The sequence below is a fragment of the Phoca vitulina genome, unplaced genomic scaffold (assembly GCF_004348235.1).
Source record: "Phoca vitulina isolate PV1807 unplaced genomic scaffold, GSC_HSeal_1.0 scaffold53, whole genome shotgun sequence".
Classification (NCBI taxonomy): domain Eukaryota; kingdom Metazoa; phylum Chordata; class Mammalia; order Carnivora; family Phocidae; genus Phoca; species Phoca vitulina.
The window spans coordinates 2,722,363-2,739,540 of NW_022589756.1; the positions used below are offsets into that span (position 1 = coordinate 2,722,363).

Consider the following 17,178-nt stretch of genomic DNA (forward strand, 5'->3'; position numbering starts at 1 on the left):
TATAGAATGTGGGCTGGACTTAATTTCTTTCAGACTCTCAAAGGCATTGCTTCGCCGGTTTCTCCTTTCCCAGTACTACTGTGGTGGTGAAGTCGAAAGCACGCTGATTTCTATCCTTTGTAGGTGACCTACTTCTTCATGCAAGCTTATTGGATCATGTTTGTCCCCGGTGGTGTGAAATGTCACAAGGATGTACCTTGTGAGTCTAATTTCACTCACTGTGCTGGGGTACGGGCCAAACTCTTTCAGTTTGGCAATTTATAATCATTCGTTCTGGGATTTAAAAGAACGTGGTCGTGGTTGATTTCTTCCCCCCATTTTCTCTGCCTCTTATTTCTGAAATTCTTGTAATTCCAATGCTGACCCTCCTTGGTTGCTTCTCCAATTTCTATTTTTCAACATTTCCTTATCTTGTCAAGTTTTCCATTTCTATCGTATATTTTTAAAAGTTTTTATTTAAAAAATTTTTTTTTTAATTTTTAAATAATTTATTTATTTATTTGACAGAGAGAGACACAGTGAGAGAGGGAACACAAGCAGGAGGAGTGGGAGAGGGAGAAGCAGGCCTACCGCGGAGCAGGGAGCCCGATGCGGGGCTCTATCCCAGGACCCTGGGATCATGACCTGAGCCGAAGGCAGACGCCTAATGACTGAGCCACCCAGGTGCCCCTAAAAGTTTTTATTTATTCATTTATGTAAGTAATCTCTACACCCAACGTGGGGCTTGAACTCATGACCCTGAGATCAAGAGTTGCACGCTCTCCAGACTGAGGCAGCCAGGCGCCCCCATTTCTATCATATTTTTAATTTCCGAGAGCTCTTTTTAATTTTCAGGATGTCCTGGTTTTTTTTTTTTTTTTAATTTATTTTTATTTTTTATGGTATCCTGTTTTTTACTTCATGGATGCCTTCTCTCTCTAAAGACCTTAATGATAGCTTTAGAAAACATTTCTTCTTCCTGGAGTCTCAGTTTCCCCTCAAGTTGTCTTTCTGCTTTTGTCTCCATTTTTCAAAAATACTCAACACTCCCCTCGGGGTGTGGTAATTCTTGGGTGTCTGCTCACATGCGTGACAGGAGACAAAACAGCTGATTAGAAGCCGTGAGTGCTCTGATGAGGTCTGTCTACTGTATAGAGTGGCCTGGCTGAGCAGTTTTGTGGGGAGCCCCTGACATCAGTATCTAGTCTTTAATTCTCTGGGCAGAGAAAATTCTTCTGCTGTGTCGTCACGGGAGTGTTCTTTGAGCTCAGTGAGTAGGTCACGTGTACACGTGTACGTGTATGTATGTGTGTCCTGCACGTGCCACAGGGGAGTGGAAGGGTTGTCTCAGCAGTCCCCACGCATTCCTTCACTTCATCCTCCTGCCTTGAGGCTGGCAGTCCTGCCCTCAACTGGACTTACAGTGGATCTGAGTTTTGTGGGCCTGGAGCTTATGATTTTGCATGCCCTTTTAAAGAAAAAGAATGCAAGTTTACAAATATAAACACAGGATAGGGCGCCTGGCTGGCTCGGGCGGTGGAGCAGGTGACTCTAGATCTTGGGGTTGTGAGTTCGAGCCCCACATTGGGTGTAGAGATTACTTAAAAATAAAATCTTAAAAAAATTTTTTTAAAAACCCCAAATATAAAAATAGGCATGAAAGTGTTTTAGACAGAGAAAAGAACATAACAAATTACAAGTTATAAAAGCTGACAAATAACACAAACATCAGAAAATCAAGAATAACCTAATATTTTTATTAATCATCTGACACACCTCTGTATTCATTTTTTGGCTGTGTAGTCTATGATTGCCTCTTCATGTGACACAGAGTGGGTAACATCATTTTCTTAGAGAGAAAAGAAAGGTAATTCAGCCTTTCCTTTAGTATGGTTGACTGAAATTTGTTTTCTATTACTGACAGTTTAGAAAAGCTTTTTTGTAGCTTACCAGTAATATATAAATATACTACAAATTTTAGGACTTTTGTAAAATTTAGGAAAACCTCATGTTTCTTTCAGAAATAAACTGTAAGATTTCAGGACACATTTCAGGTTTTCTTGTATGATGACTAATCTTAGCCGCTCTCTGAATTAATGGGGGTAACCGGCTTGTCACTGATGTCCCTGGAGGAGGGCACATCATGAGTTTTGTCATCTTCATTATCTTTTGCATTAAGAAATTTAAATGTTTTATCAATGTGTTCATATGAATTGCTCCTCCTCTTTATTAACTAGATTATCAAACAACCATCGCTCCTATTTAAAACTGATCTCGTTCTCGTAATGAATTATTAGCTTTTAGTACAATTTGAAAATGTTTTGTTGTACTTTGATTTCAGAATACCTATTGATTTAATTGCTCACCTTTGTCACTTTTTTGTGTTCTGTTATTTTTGACCGAATTCTCCCCTTAGCTTTTTTTTCTTCCTTTAAAAAATGTTTTCCAGCTTTATTGAGATACAATGGATACATAGAACATTGTGAAAGTTCAAGGCGTACAATCTTTTTTTTTTTTTTTAAGTAGGCTCTATGCCCAACGTGGGGTTTGAACTCACAACCCCGAGATCAAGTTGCATGTTCTACTGACTGAGCCAGCCAGGCACCCCTTTCCCTTAGTTTTTAAGTACATTTAAAGAGGACCAAAAAAGGTACCCTTTGTATATTTGCCACTCAGGAATCTGCAATTTCTTGTGGTTTTATCAAAGTTTTCAAAAAATGTCCTCAAATTGCAGCTAAAACAGCATACTCCCAATTCAATCCTCCAGTAGCATCCCAAAAAAGGCCTTTGCTACTCCAAAGCTGCCTGACATGAGGGGTAGTATAGAGCAGAAAAAGGAGGAAGTGAAGGCAGAGGTTTTCTTAACTGAGTGCAGTATAAATACATTTTTGATGTTTACAAAAACACAGGATCATGTGAACACACAGCTAGGGTTCCTTTCAGGGCCTTGGACAAGGTCCATGCAAGCCAGGGGCCCTGAAGCTTAAACTTTATTAAATAGTTTTCACACAGTAAATCCACCTTTGTGTACCTAGTATAGGAACTCCCTGTCTCATACTCTCCAAAGGGTGGGGCCCCTTCATTCTTTTGCTAGGGTGAGGCAGGGACAGTCTCCCAGGGACACTGGAGTTGGGGAGGAGATGGCAGGGCTCTAAACTTACTCAGAAACAGCTTTCAACCAGTCCTTCTAATCGGAGTGCTTGGCTTCACCCCATTTCTAGAAGTCCCTACTGCCATCAATTCCTGAACTTTTGAGGATTCCATAATGTAAGTTGAGATGGCTCTTGGTTTTCCTAAATGCCAGATTAGGATCTGGCTTTCTTGGAACTTAGACAGTTACTGCAAGTAACTGCATCCCAATTCCCAAATGTGGTTGATGTCTCTATTCTCCCTGAATCCGTAGATCTGTGCCTTAAAAACAAAATCACTTTACTGTGCTTTTTGTGGGATCTGTGAGGGAGATAAATTAGACGTATGTATTCAACCTGTCATCTTTACTTGGAAGCTGATTTATTAAGTTTTAAATAACAGCTTTATTGAGATATAATTCACATACCATAACATTCATCCAGTGTACAATTTGGTTGTTTTTAGTACATTCAGAAAGTTGTGTAACCATCACCACAGTCTAAGTTCAGAACACTTTCATCACCCCAAAAGAAACCCCATTATCTATTAGCAATCACCCCCCATTTCTCCCCTCCCTCCAGCCCCCTGGCAAACCATTAAGCTACTATGTCTATGGATTTACCTAGTATGGACGTTTCCTATAAAAGGAATTATATAAGTAGCCTTTTGTGTTGGCTTCTTTCACTTAGCAAAATGTTTTCAAGGATCATCCACGTTGTGGCATATATCAGGACTTCATTCCTCTTTTATCACAGAATAATATTCGATTGCAGGGATATACCGTCTTTATCCACACACCCACTTTCCATTTATCCATTCACTCACTGGGAGAGGGACACTTGGGTTGTTTCTACTTTTTGGCCGTTAGGAATGTTGCTGCTATGAACATTTGTGCACATGTTTGTGTGTGGACATACGTTTTCATTTCTCTTGGGTATATACCTAGGAGTGAAACTGCTGGGCCATATGGTGGTTATGTCTATGCTTACACTTCAGAGGAGCTGCAAGACTTTTCCAAAGTGGCTGTGCCATTTTACAATCACCAGCAGTGCATGAGGGTTCCAATTTCTCCACATCCTCACCAACACTTGTCATTGTCTTTTTTATTTTAGCCATTCCAGTAGGTATGAGGATTATTGCATCATGGTTTGGTTGACATGTCTCTAATGACTAATGATGTTGAACATCTTTTCATGTGCTTATCAGTCATTTGTATGTCTTCTTTGGAGAAATATTTATTCAAATCCTTTGCCTGTTTTAAAAATGGGTTGTCTTTTTTTATTGTTGAGTTGTAAGAGTTCTTGGTCTATTCTGGGTACAAATTCCTAATTGGATATATGATTTGCAAATATTTTCTCTCATTTGTGAATTGTTTTTTTCCACTCTTTTAATGGTGTCCTTTGAAGCACAAAAGTTTTAGGTTTTGAAGAGGTTTACTCTATTTTTTCTTTTGTTGTTTGTGCTTTTTGGTATCACGTCTAAGAATTCTTTGCCAAATTCAAGGTCATGAAGACTCACCCCTATGTTTTCTTCTTAGGATTTATAGTTTTAGCTTTTACATTTAGGACTTGATCCATGCTGAGTTAATTTTTGTGTATGGTGTGAGGTAAGGGGTCCTACTTCATTCTTTCCCATGTGGATATCCAATTATCCTGGCACTGTCGAAAAGACTATTCCTTCCCTGTTGTACTGTCCTGGCACCCTTATATATATAAAAAAATAAATCAACTGACCATAAATATAAAGTCTTATTTCAGTACTCTTGATTTGATTCCATTGATCTACATGTTTATCTTTATGCTAGTACCACAATGTCCTAATTACTAGACCTTTGTTGTAAGTTTTGAGATTGATAAGTGTTGAGCCCTCCAACTTTGCCACGATTATTTTGGCTATCTGTGTCCCTTGAATTTCCATATGAATTTTAGTGGTTTATTTTTTATACTTAAATCATTACTCCATTTAGAGTTTGAGTGTATGGTTAGCCAGTTGTCTTAACATAATTTAAACAACAAACTATCTTTGAGAAATCATTTCATTAGTGTGAAATACTTCTATTCCATACCACAGACCTGTCTACTCTTTTGCCAATAACACAGATTTAATTATTTAGGTTTGTAACAGTTCTTAATATCTACCCAAACAGATCCCTTCTCATTACATTTCATTTCAGGTAATTGGCTATTTTAATTTTTCTTAATATTTAGGATAAACTTCAAAGTCATATGCTGTGTGCCCCCCTGCCCCCCAAAATCAGGATACTTATTACTGAAAATGCATTACATTTATAGATTAACTTTTGAAGATCCTACATTTTTACAAATATTAGGTTTGCTCATTCAGGGCCATAATATTTCTTTCCGTTCACTCAAGTCTTTTTATAATGTGCTTTAGTCTTATGAGTAGGTCCTCTACTTTTATTTTGTTGAATATCAAGATCCCAAAGTAACACTTACATATGAAATTTTTAGCCCTACACATGGAACCAATTCCACTTGGTTACACTGCAAATGGAATTCTCTTTTTCATTTTATTGTCCTGGTACACAGGAAAGCTCTTGGGTATTAAATATTTACCCTGAAACCAGTCACCACACCTACATGCTTAACCTATATAGCCTGAGAAATTCAGCAAGAAAAAAAGAATTAGGTTTTCCAAATAGACAGTCATATCACTTGAAAATAATGACAAAACTTCCCTTTTCTTTCCCAATATTTTGTATCTACTTCTTGTGTTATAGCATTGGCCAGAAATTGTAGAAAAATGTTTCTGACTTTACTAAGAATGCTTCGGGGCTGATCTTTCACCATTAAATATGAAAAAGGCTACTGGTTTCAGCCAGAAAGCCTCCAATTAGTAAGGAAGTATCTTTTTGTTCCTAGTTTCCTACAAGATACAAACACTGGATTTTTGAGTTCTATCACAGAGCCTTCTCCAGCATGCATTTAGATGACCAGTCTGCTCTCCGAGACCCAGTGCTATGATTCACTGTTACACTCTGCTTGGTAAAGGGTCAGGCTAACCAACTTTGCTGTGTATACATCTTACTTTCTGATTATGACACATAAGCCCTCCAGTGCAGGGACTGAAGGTTATGCTTCTTTGCAATTTCTGTAAGTACTGTATTAGGTACAGTGCTATTTTCAAACTTTCATTGAATGAATATTCAGTAAATATTTATTGAGGGCCTCCTTTATACCTAGAACGACTCTAGGTTCTAGGGCTATCAGGATGAACAAGACTGACTCATTCTACGATCCCAGGGAGCTTATAGTCCAGTTTGATGCACACAGTAAGCACTGGATAAGTGGTTAAATAAAGGAGTAAATCAGTATGTTGCCTCAAGGACCCTATATAACACCATACTCTCATTTAAGTTTCCTGAAAGAAGTTACTCTCAGATAAGGCTTTATAAACAACAAAGAAAAGTAAGATCACTGTCTTTGGCCTCCCAATTCTTACCCGACTAAACCAAAGCTAAAAAGGGTCTCCCCAGCCACCAGCAGCAGCTGGGGTCAGGGGAAAGTACACTGGGTGCAGACCGTGAAAACGGAGCTGCCCCTTGGCATTGGCAGTAAAGCCTAGCTGGACATGGTATCAGAATACGGGTTGAGGGAAAACTTATTTTATTTTTAAAGATTTATTTATTTGAGAGAGAGTGCCCACGAGCAGGGGCAGAGGGGCAGAGGGAGAGGGAAAATCTCCAGCAGACTTCCTGCTGAGCTCGGAGCCCAACTCGGGGCTCGATCTCATGACCCTGAGATCATGACCTGAGCCGAAATCAAGAATCAGTCACTTAACCGACTGAGCACCCTGGCGTCCCCCAAAACTAATAAATTAAAGAGCTTAAGAGGAAATATGACAGGAGAAGAGTCTCCTGGGTTTATTCCAAGGCTGCCAAATGGCAGATATGCTCCCCTCTGCCGGAGAAATAGCCTGAAAACTGGGGCAGGTACCCTGAGAGAAGAACAGATTCTCTGCCACCAAAGCGGTGAAAGGTGGCCAGGGGAGAGCGAGAAGACAGGGCAGAAGGACTACACTTGAAGCAGCTCTTCTGCCTCTTCTCGGCACTACCTCCCTGTGGTTCTAGAACCCTGCTGGGTCGCAGGGACCTCCTCGGGAGAAACGGCTGCTCTGGAAGGCGCACGCGGCAAGTCCAACAGCATCACAGCATCTCCGAGAGCAGAGGCGCCCTGGTCCAGTGGGGGTGGTGGCTGAGGCCGGCAGTCCTCCGGGACACAGAGAGGCTCACTGGGCCTCAGGACCTTGGTCCCTCTCCTCCTCACGCTTTCCCCGGGGTTCTTCCCTTGGCATCGGGCAGGTAAGCAGAGGTCCGGAGAGAAGACAGGGCTTGCTCCCCACAGAATCTCTCCGCTCTGGAAGAAACCAAGAGGGCTCAGAGCTCCCGGCCTCCGGACTAGGATTCCTTAATTGGTTCTACTTGCCAATCCGTAAATATGAGCACCAGAGGGCAGGAGAAGGGATATTTTGGTCTCAGCAACAAAACGGAGAAAACAATTCTCTCAAGCCTACCCTTCTCCAACCCCCAACGTGCCCCACCTCAAAAAAGAAAAAAAGTTCTATGTGTACAGAGGGAAAGGGGGGAAAAATTCACTTTCACAATAAAGAAAAGTCAACAGGATGTTCTCCAAAGCTACAAATACACTTTTTCAAACAGTAAATATCTCTATTAGCAGCATGATGCCAGTTGGCTAATTCTGTCTGTCTCAGTAAAACCTTTCCAAAAAACTCCTGCTCTTGTGTAATGTCTATTTACAAAAACAGCTCTTCTGCATTTTCAATTTGCTAGGTTTCTCAATCTTTTGTTTCCCCAGCCCCTCTACTGCAGAGGCAGAGACAAGAGGCAGGCCCAGATGGCAGTTGGGTGGGGATCCCCTGGTCACCCCAGAAGATCCCTCGAGCCCCGCCTTCTTTGGAGAGTCCTCTGCTTCCATGACAAAGAAGAGTGGAAAGAAGCCCAAACCTACACATTCCTCCCTGGTCTTCACCTTGGCCTCTGGAAATCGTTTCTACTGAATGTGAATGAGCCTAGGCCTGGCTTGGGGGTGGAAAGAACCCTGAAATGATTCAGTCTACCCCACCCCACATCTTTCTGAGGGATCACAGTTTTGGGGGGAGGGAGGAGGTGAGGGAGGTGAGAACGAAGGGAGGGCTGAGCAAAGAGTAGGCGGCAGTTGATAGTGGCTGAAATCCTGGCTCCCCGGGGAGTGGTCTGGGCCTGAGTCACTGTCTCGGCAAGAGCAGGAAGGTGGGCGAAAGGCAGCAGCTTCTGCAGGCTGGAAGGACAAGCCCCTCCTCCCCCCATCCTTCTGTTACCCTATCCTTGGGTCGTTGCCTTCCCTGGTCTGAGGCCCCACCACGGCTACCACCACCTTGACACTTGGAGGGGAAACAGAGGGCTGGGGCCAGGGCAGGGCTTATGGAGAGGCGGCTGGCTCTGGCAAAGCAGCTGCTTGCGGGAGGTCATCCTCTCTGCAGGGCCAGCTGGCCACAGTGCCACCCGGCCACGGAGAGTTCAGCCCGAGCAAGGGCAGGAGAGACCCCATCAGAAGAGGAAATGGACTGAGCTGTAAAATGGCCATTTCCAGCACCTCTGACCACAGCCTCTCCACCCGCCCCTGCCCCCGTCAGGCCTTCCCCTAAATTAGCCAGATCTAAAACCAGAGCACACACAATACTACCCTGACTCGCCACCAGTCCGAAGAGGTATGTGCGTGTTTAAAAATAAAAGGCATGACTCTGTGACTTGGCTGATTTGTCACTTGGACTAGAACAATCCCCCAGCTCAGCTGTGATCCCTCCTTCCCCACTGCTCCCCAGGCTGACCTCTGAGAAGCTGACACAGAATGAATCACAGAATGTTCAGGGAGATCTCACAGAACGTGAGATCTTAGAAATCCTCCAATTCAAGTGACCATGTATTGAGCATCTCCTAGTGCTGCTTGGTGCTAGGTGCTTCAGAGACAACAGTTCATTTAAAGCAAGTGGTCCACTCCTGTATTCCTCACTAGAGGAGGCGCACTGAGTCGGGGGACAGACTCGGGGGACAGACTTGGGAGCCGGACTGCTTGGCTTTTAATTCTTCCCTCTGCCAACTGCCAGCTGTGGGGCTTTGGACAACTTAGCTCACCTTCCTGTCTCGCAGCTTCCTTGCCTACAGAATCGGACAATAATATACGTATCATGTAGGGTCACTGGGAGGGCCAAATGAGTTTAGTTCCTAAAAAAGTTCCTGACATAGAGTCAGCAGCCTATCAGTATGTGCAGTGAAGATGGTGGTGGGTGCTATTTCGATGATGATGAACAAACTGAGCCCCGAGTGGGTGGCTCGCACACGGTTACACAGAGGTAAGTATGGTTAGGAAACCTGAAATGATTTTTTCTGCTTTGGGGGCAAGCAGCAGTCCCGTAGGAGAGCGCATCACTGCCAGGCCCAAGTGAGTGCATTTGCCTACAATGAACGGGGACTTCCTCCCAAGTAGTAAAAGGATTTGTGACAGAAGTCTGGAGGCTGATGGAGGTCTAAAGGTCAAGAAACGGGAGGAAGGCAGGCAATTCAGGGAGGGAGTCTGTTTGTTTGTTTGCTCTGTAGCTCCTTAGAAAACGGGTTTCCCCATTTTATAAAAGGAACACAGAAGGCCTTCTGAGGTGAAAGGCTTACCCTGCTTACTCAACAAGCCGAGAGAAGCCTCCAATACCTGCTTGCCATTCGGATGCGTGAGCCGTGGCTCAGACGCCGACAGACTCTGAGAAACACCAGACCAGCTGTTTAGCTTCTGAGGCACTATCTCTAATCTCATTTTCACTTCTGTCTCTAACCAACCAGGAATTATACAAAGAGCTTTCACTCGACCTTTTCCCTTCTCTGCTGAAGGTCTGAAAGCAGGACGGAGAAGGAGGAGGGCTGAGGTGGAAACTCACTTCTAGGCCTCCCTCCTCAGGTCATCCTCACCTACTGGCCGGGGGAGGGCAATGATTCTCTTGCTGTGAACAGTGAGGTCGGCCCTAGCCGTGATGCCTGTCAGGCCAGGCATGACAAAAGTTAAGAGAAACTATTATCAATTATTGTAAACACTCAGAAAATGCTAGAGAAGAACTACCCATATGTTCACCCAGCATTATCGGGCTCTGACATGAAGACGTAGCCCCTCACGACACTGCTGAAGCCCCCCGCCCCGTGCTCCAGCCCAATTCCGTCCCCTCCTCCCGCTCCTCCTCACCCTGGCAGGGAACCACGGCCCTGCGTTTAGTATGTATTCTTTCCAGACTTGCATTACATACGTTTAAATCCATAAGCACAACACAGTATTGTTTCGTAGGCCTGAACTGTATGTAAATAGTACAATACTGAATGTATCACTTTGAAACTAACTTTTTATGTCCAGCATTATGCTTCTGAGATTTGTCCCTGTTGATATACATAGCTCCACTTCATTCATTTTAATGACTACCCGTTTCATTATGTAAAGATACCACACTGTAGAGGCTGGACATCTACAGACAATGAAGCAACCCCGCTCCCCTGCGGGAGTTTCTCTGGGTGAGGGGGTGCGAACGTTTCCAACTGCCACAGGTACCGTAGAAATCTCCAGTATCAATTTACACCACCACTCTCTACACCACCCTGCACCCCGGATGCCAGTGGGCGCGCGTTCCCACTGCTCCTCCTCCTTAGATACTTGGTGTTGCCAGACTTTAAAACTGTTGCCAGTTGGGTGGCTGTATGATGGCATCTTGTTGGTTTAATCTGCTTTTCCCTGATTACTAATAAACCAACATCTTGGTATAGGCTTTTGTCCACTGGGGTTTTCTTTTCTATAAAGTGATTGACAGTTTTCCCTTCTATGGATTACGTTCTTATAAAGCACATGGCTGGGGTTCTTTATAGTTGCCCCTTCTACATTTCTTCTTATAACCCACGGAAAACAACCAAATAAACCAAACACTATCCTCAGCTGGCTGGAGTCACAGATGTTGGCTTACAGTCTGAGCCCCTGTAATAAACTCCTAGATCAGTGTTTTTCTAACTGGGGTCCCGCATCAATCACGTAAGCTGCTACACGTTATCCCGCTGTAAACCTATCAAAATTAGTCATGAGATCAACGGAAGTACACCATTCTTTTAAACATGAAATAGAACATAAAATACTAGTGTGCATCACACATATACCACGTGAAGCTTTTATCTGAAGTATAAATGTAGGTGTGCTACAATATCAAAGGTGTTTCTGACTGCAAGTTGTGGTCAAAAAATTTAGGAAGCCACTGTCCAAGTTAGCCCCCCTGGCTCCATTCTTCCTCTTTTCTGAGCCCTCGTACAGACCACTGCCAAATTAATCCGATGAAATCACTCATTTCCCCCTGCCACTTCCATGCTCAAAACCCTTCCATTTTCAAAAGCCTAAGCTCAGTTTCGGCGCTCAGCGACGCACCGCAAGCACCGACAACGTGGCCCCGACTCTGGTGCCCCCCGTCATCCACGCAGCCTCTCCCCAAAGCCCTCTTCGCTAAACCCAAAGCCGGTGTCCTGGCGGACCACCTCGAATACTCTTGATGCATCCCGTCTCCACACAGCTTTTCCACGCCACCCTTCTCTCTCACTGCCCACTGCAGCACTGCATACTCGCTACTCAGGGTTCAGCTCAAATCACATCCTCCGGTTGAAATTTTTCTTGACGATGCCACACCGACATTTAGGGATTGGCTGTCATTCCTATGAATCCCGGGAGCTTTCCATATGCTGGCTGAAGACAGGCATCGGTTCCTACAGCCTTTGGAATGTCCCCCAACATGTGGCACAGGCCCTTGTACAGTAGAAATGTTCACTGAGTATTAAATCCACAAATAGTCATTGAGCACGACCTGTGTGCAACATGTCATACTGGGCCCTATTTAAATGGGTTAACCATGGAAATAATGGGTTCGGGGAAGCAGCTCTAATAGCTTACCTGCCAACCCTGAAGCTACCCCAACACATGTACATAAAGAGTACAACACGGAAGAAAACACCTTTGAGGAAGAAGCTGTGGGATTCAGGATACGTGGTTCTTTCCAAAAGTGGAAAAAGTCCCTTCCCCTCTCATTACGAACAGCTGAAACAAGAGTGAGATGTTTTACACCGGTGCCCAAAGCAACGTCAACTAGAGAATCACACAGGCTCCTCAAAGGGTCCGTCTTCTGGGCACCACCCTGCTCTCCAAAGAAGAGGAAAAGACTTAGGGAGAGTCTGGCCTGTCCAAAGAAGTGAGTGGGAAGGCTGCTCGAGGCAGAGAGGCCCCAGAGTAAGAAGCTGAGATGTTCCAGAACACCCGGACGTGTGCACGACACGGGATTTCCTCTACTGCGTTAAGTGTGAAAACTGGCAGCTTCTTGTAATTCACTACCACCCCGGCAGTGTTCACACGTGCTGGCAAAGCCCAATACCTTCCTTTGGGGCCAAATCAGCTTGGGAATGGTCTTCCATTGTTTGTTTTTTTTTTTTTCATCTCTACACCCAACTCAGGACCCCGAGATCAAGAGTCACGTGCTCTTCCCACTTCCCAGCCAGGCGCCCCTGGTCTGCCATTTTTCTAATGTTTCTGTTCAAGCACAGAGAATACTCAGGAGATGCAGATTTTAGTTCTGGCTCTGCTAGGTACTCCGTGAGTGAATTCACTGCATACTTCCGAGGGTACACGTGAGGACGAAATCAGATAATGGAGGGGAAAGTAATTTGAAAAGTTAAAAGCACTGTACAAATGTACGATGGCAAGGGTCACACTAGAGGGAAAAGAGACTCCACTGAGAACATGTGTGAAACAGAATGGGTGGTTCGGTCTGACCCAGCAGGTAACCTCCCTTTCTTCAGAGTCCATTCCTTTCATTTGACACTTGCCGATTAGGTACCTACTACGTGCAAACAGTAGACACACACAAAGGTGAAGAAGTAGTAGATCCTGCCCTCACGCGGTCTGTGAGGGAGAGGAACACATCTGTGGTCCTTGGAAGGCTGTGGAGGTACTACAGTTCTATGCAAGCATGGAAGAGGGCAGTGTGGGGACAGGGACAGAGGGGAGAGAACACTCAGTCTCTGAGGGGCTCTGAAGCCACTTCTTCCCTCATCGACTTAAGGACAGCACTCTTAGAGGCTCTTCATTTCAGGAAGCGGCCTATAGGTTCTGCACGTTTTTATCTGAAAAGTTTTCCTGAGCTAAGGCAAGTCAGGAAATGGAAAAATAGTGCTCACTCATACATCCAATAAACAGGTACCGACGGCTGGGGACACTGCTAGGGATACAGTGATGACCAAGACACAGTGCCTTTCTCGATCATGCACAGACTGGTGGGGTCACTGACAAGTAAACCAACAAATCAAGTACAGATGCTAATGAGGGTCAGAGGAGGGGCACCCAAGTCAGCTTGGCAGGGTGTGGGGGGCTGTTCAGGGAAGACCCTCAGAAGAGGTGAAGCCTCCCCGACTCCGGAAGGATGAGTATACGTCGGCCTGGCGGACGAGGCAGGAGTGAAGGGCATTTCAGGCAGAAGAACAGTGCATATAGAGGGGCAGAGGCACCAGAGGCCAGGAAAAGCTTAGCCACAGGAGGAAAGATGGACAGCCAGGTCCAGGAGGGCCTTATAAGCCATGCCGAGTCAGGCCTTTATCCTGAAGATGATGGGGAGGGCATACGGGGTGAGAACATGGGGGTGGGGTGGGGGCGGATGGATTCCAAGGAGTATCAATATTTAAGGGGGCACAGAGAGGTAGAAGAGCCCAGAAGAGTCAGAAAACGATCATAGTCTCCATTTTTTTCACAACAGGCTTGGGTGGCACAGCGTCAGCCGGGATTATCCACTGCATGTCACAGTGGCGAAAACAAGACAGAGGAAGGCTGAACGCCTGCCCAGGCCACCCTGTGAAGGAGGGAACCAGAACCTGAACTCACCCCTCGAGCTCCCAGCCACATTTCTCTGCACGGACCCTAATTTCCTTCGTTCTGAGTCAAACTTCTGGACCCCTAATAGAGGAAGATTTCCTACAGGACTCCTTTTTCCTTGTCACTTAAGCCTAAGAGCATCAAGGTGTGTAGTTCCAGGGAAGGCTACAATCCCTAGAGACAGCTAAGCCAGATTGAAAAAGCAAATTATATTCTTAATTCTACTGAACTCTCCCTCCATACAATAATAATGACACAGCCACAAGAAGAGAGAGGGGGAGACAAGCAGGAGAGGAGAAGGAAGCACTTGACTTAGGCCCAAACAGTGAATCAGTGACCTGAGATGTGAACATCAAACGCCTTCTTCCTAGCAGGGCACACCACTGGACCACTTGGCAAGAAGACACGTGGGTGGTCGGTGGATGAATGGATGGGTAGATGGTACAGGAAGGCAGCAGGTACCCACTAAACAAACAGGGGGTGGGTGGGCTGCATGCACAGAGGAAGCAGGGAACAAAGACCTCTCACTCTTCATGCAAAGTCCACAGTGTGCAAAGGGCATCAATACTGGACATTTCTCACTGTGACATTTTGAAAGCCCAGCCTAGCCCAGAACAATGGTTACCCTCTGGGGACCATGGGCTGCATGCCCCTAGGCCTTATTCAATGATGGCTGGCATACCCCATGTGCTTGGTGAACTTGACCTTGGGCATCGGCCTCCTATGATGGCCCTACGTCACTCTGGTCTCTTCCCCCACTGAGAATTCCAGTCTCGGATGAATGGATGGATTCATTCTGGGAGCAGGAAAACCACTCCAGGAGTGAATCAGAAGGACCCAGCCCCGCTCCCTTTGCCAGCCATTGAGCCAGGAACTGAGTGTGATTGTGTGCCCAGGCGCCGGTGCTGTTCCCCTCTCAGGGAGACAGGGTCAGGGTCCACGTAAGAGATGACGTAGAGGCCCTCTAAAGAAGAAGAAAAAGGAATCTCAGCTTTGAGGGACAAAGCCACCCTTTTGGTTCTGACCCTCACTCCAAGGAGGTGCCAAGTGCACATGTACTAGTAAGTTAATTCTGCAGGATAAAAATCTCAGCTTTTGCTGAACAGGCAGTTGTCAATTTCAATTCTCTGCAACCTGACAGGCCTTAGGAAACAGGCTATTACTTTTTCAGAAAAAAAGCCTTCCTCCAGACAGGTGGAAACAGCATGCTTCAGATCACCAAGAGATTCTTTTACCCTGGGCTCTGCTCTGTTCTTCTGCTTTGTGAAGAAAAGATTGATTTTTTAAAATTGTAAATGCCAATCTAAGCAATACAATGCATTTGTACTTCCTGGTTTTTACCCTGAAAAATTAAGCAAGAGAACTCCAAAGATCCCAGATGCGGCTGGCAAGAGGACATCTATATCACAAGGTCGGGGGACCCAGGCTGACACTTTAAGGAAGTAATTCCTCTAGGAAAGGGAATTGAAGGATTGCCACTTTGCTCATCACTAACTAGGTTATAACAAGATGGGAAAGTTAGCTTTTTAAGGCTCTAGCCCCCTATCGGCCTCCTGGAGCGAAGATGGAGGGGAAAGGAGCAGCTCCTGCCGGGGCTTATTAGGGCACTGCTCCTGGCTTCCTCACGTGCTGGCACCAACTGTGTGACATTTGTCCATCAATCTTTCTCTAAGAAGCAGGAGGGAGGAGGGGACAGAAATGGTCTACATTTTACATTAGAGAACTGTCCTTAACACTGGCTGACATTCGTTGCTTGTGGCCAGAGCGTAGTTTCCACTGATGGTCAAATGTGAGCCTGCGAGAGCCTTCCTGAAGGATATTCGACTATCTTCATTCATTTATGACCAGTTATCGTACATTTACTTTGTGTAAAGAAACAGGCTAGACTATGAGGAAGAGTGGCAAACACGTTCCCTATGCTAACGGACCTTGGATTCCAAGAGGTTTGATCCATCTTGTACATCTCTGGGGGTCATTGTATTCATATAAGCAAATGATAGCTGGACCCCCGGAGGTTTGGGGTTGTGGATACGCAGGTCCTTGGGCCTGAAGGTAAGGCCCTTTGGGCAAACCGAGTCTTACAAAACAAATCAACCATTATATATAAGAAGTCTCTACTATGAACCTTCATCTATTATGGGCATCATATAACAACATACCTTCCAACCCTGGAGCTGTGACTCTACTACTCTGAGACGCCTTACCGTCTTGTCTCATGGCCTGCTAGCTCCCACAGTGTTTAAGCTTACCTATGTCTATGTTCAAGAGAAAACAGTGAGTGGGTAACGGCCCTGTAAATGATTAAAACGAGTTCAGTCCCACACTCGGAGTGTGGGTGTGGCTTTTCAATTCTGGACCCTTCCAAAAGGGAAGCAAGTTCTGTCTTTTGAAGACTGTTAAGTGAAAGCGAGTGGGTTTTTGATCAGTGAACTGGGCTCCCAGAGTGAGGACTACAGCTCTGGGGCTACGGGAGCCGTGGAGAGATGTCCACAGGGGAGAAAGAAGGCATTTTACTCCACCTCAACGAATATTTACAAGAGGAGGAAACAGGAAACTTTCTCACTCCAAGCAGCTGGGAGAAGACGGGACAGGTTCCATGTAACAGAAGGAGTCAGGAAACAGACGCGGGATCCCAGGCCAAGAGGATTCCCCTGCCCCATCTCCCGGCGAGTCCTGCCGAGAGACGGAGCCTCCGGGAAAGCACCGGTGCAAGGGCCCTCGAAGGACCAAGGGCGGAGGGTCCGTGCGGGCAGGGCGGGCAGCGCGGGCGAGGGGACTCAGGTGGGCGCGGGCAAGGCGCTCTGCCGCCCGGGCCTCACTCACCAGCTCATGGTCCCGAACCTGGCCCTGCCGCCGGGGTCCTCGGCCGCAACTGGGTCCTCAGGGATCACTTCCGGATTCAGCCAGTCTCCAGGAAGTGACGTAAACCCCGCCCCCTGTGCCCGGAAGAGGCGGGAGTGGGCGGGGCCCGGGGCGTTAACCCTTCCGCGGCGGCGGGCGTCCAGCGCAGTTGCCCGGGCCCGTGACCTCGCGCGTGCCCTTAGGGGCTCTGGCCTCAGTCTGTGGCGGCGGCGTGGGGAACCCCGGGTGCGTTTTCTGCCTGAGATACTGACTTGTAAAATTCTCATTCGCTTAC

General features: G+C 46.0%; 1 protein-coding gene across 1 annotated transcript in view; it reads right to left on the reverse strand.

The window, feature by feature from the left end:
* BIN3 (bridging integrator 3) overlaps window positions 1–16,967 on the reverse strand; it is a 42,145-nt gene extending 25,178 nt beyond the window's left edge. The window contains exon 1 of the mRNA XM_032389043.1: window positions 16,866–16,967. Within this exon, the coding sequence (XP_032244934.1) occupies window positions 16,866–16,873 (8 nt within the window). The 5' untranslated portion in view covers window positions 16,874–16,967. The remainder of the gene's footprint in view (window positions 1–16,865) is intronic.
* Window positions 16,968–17,178: the final 211 nt, after the last annotated feature.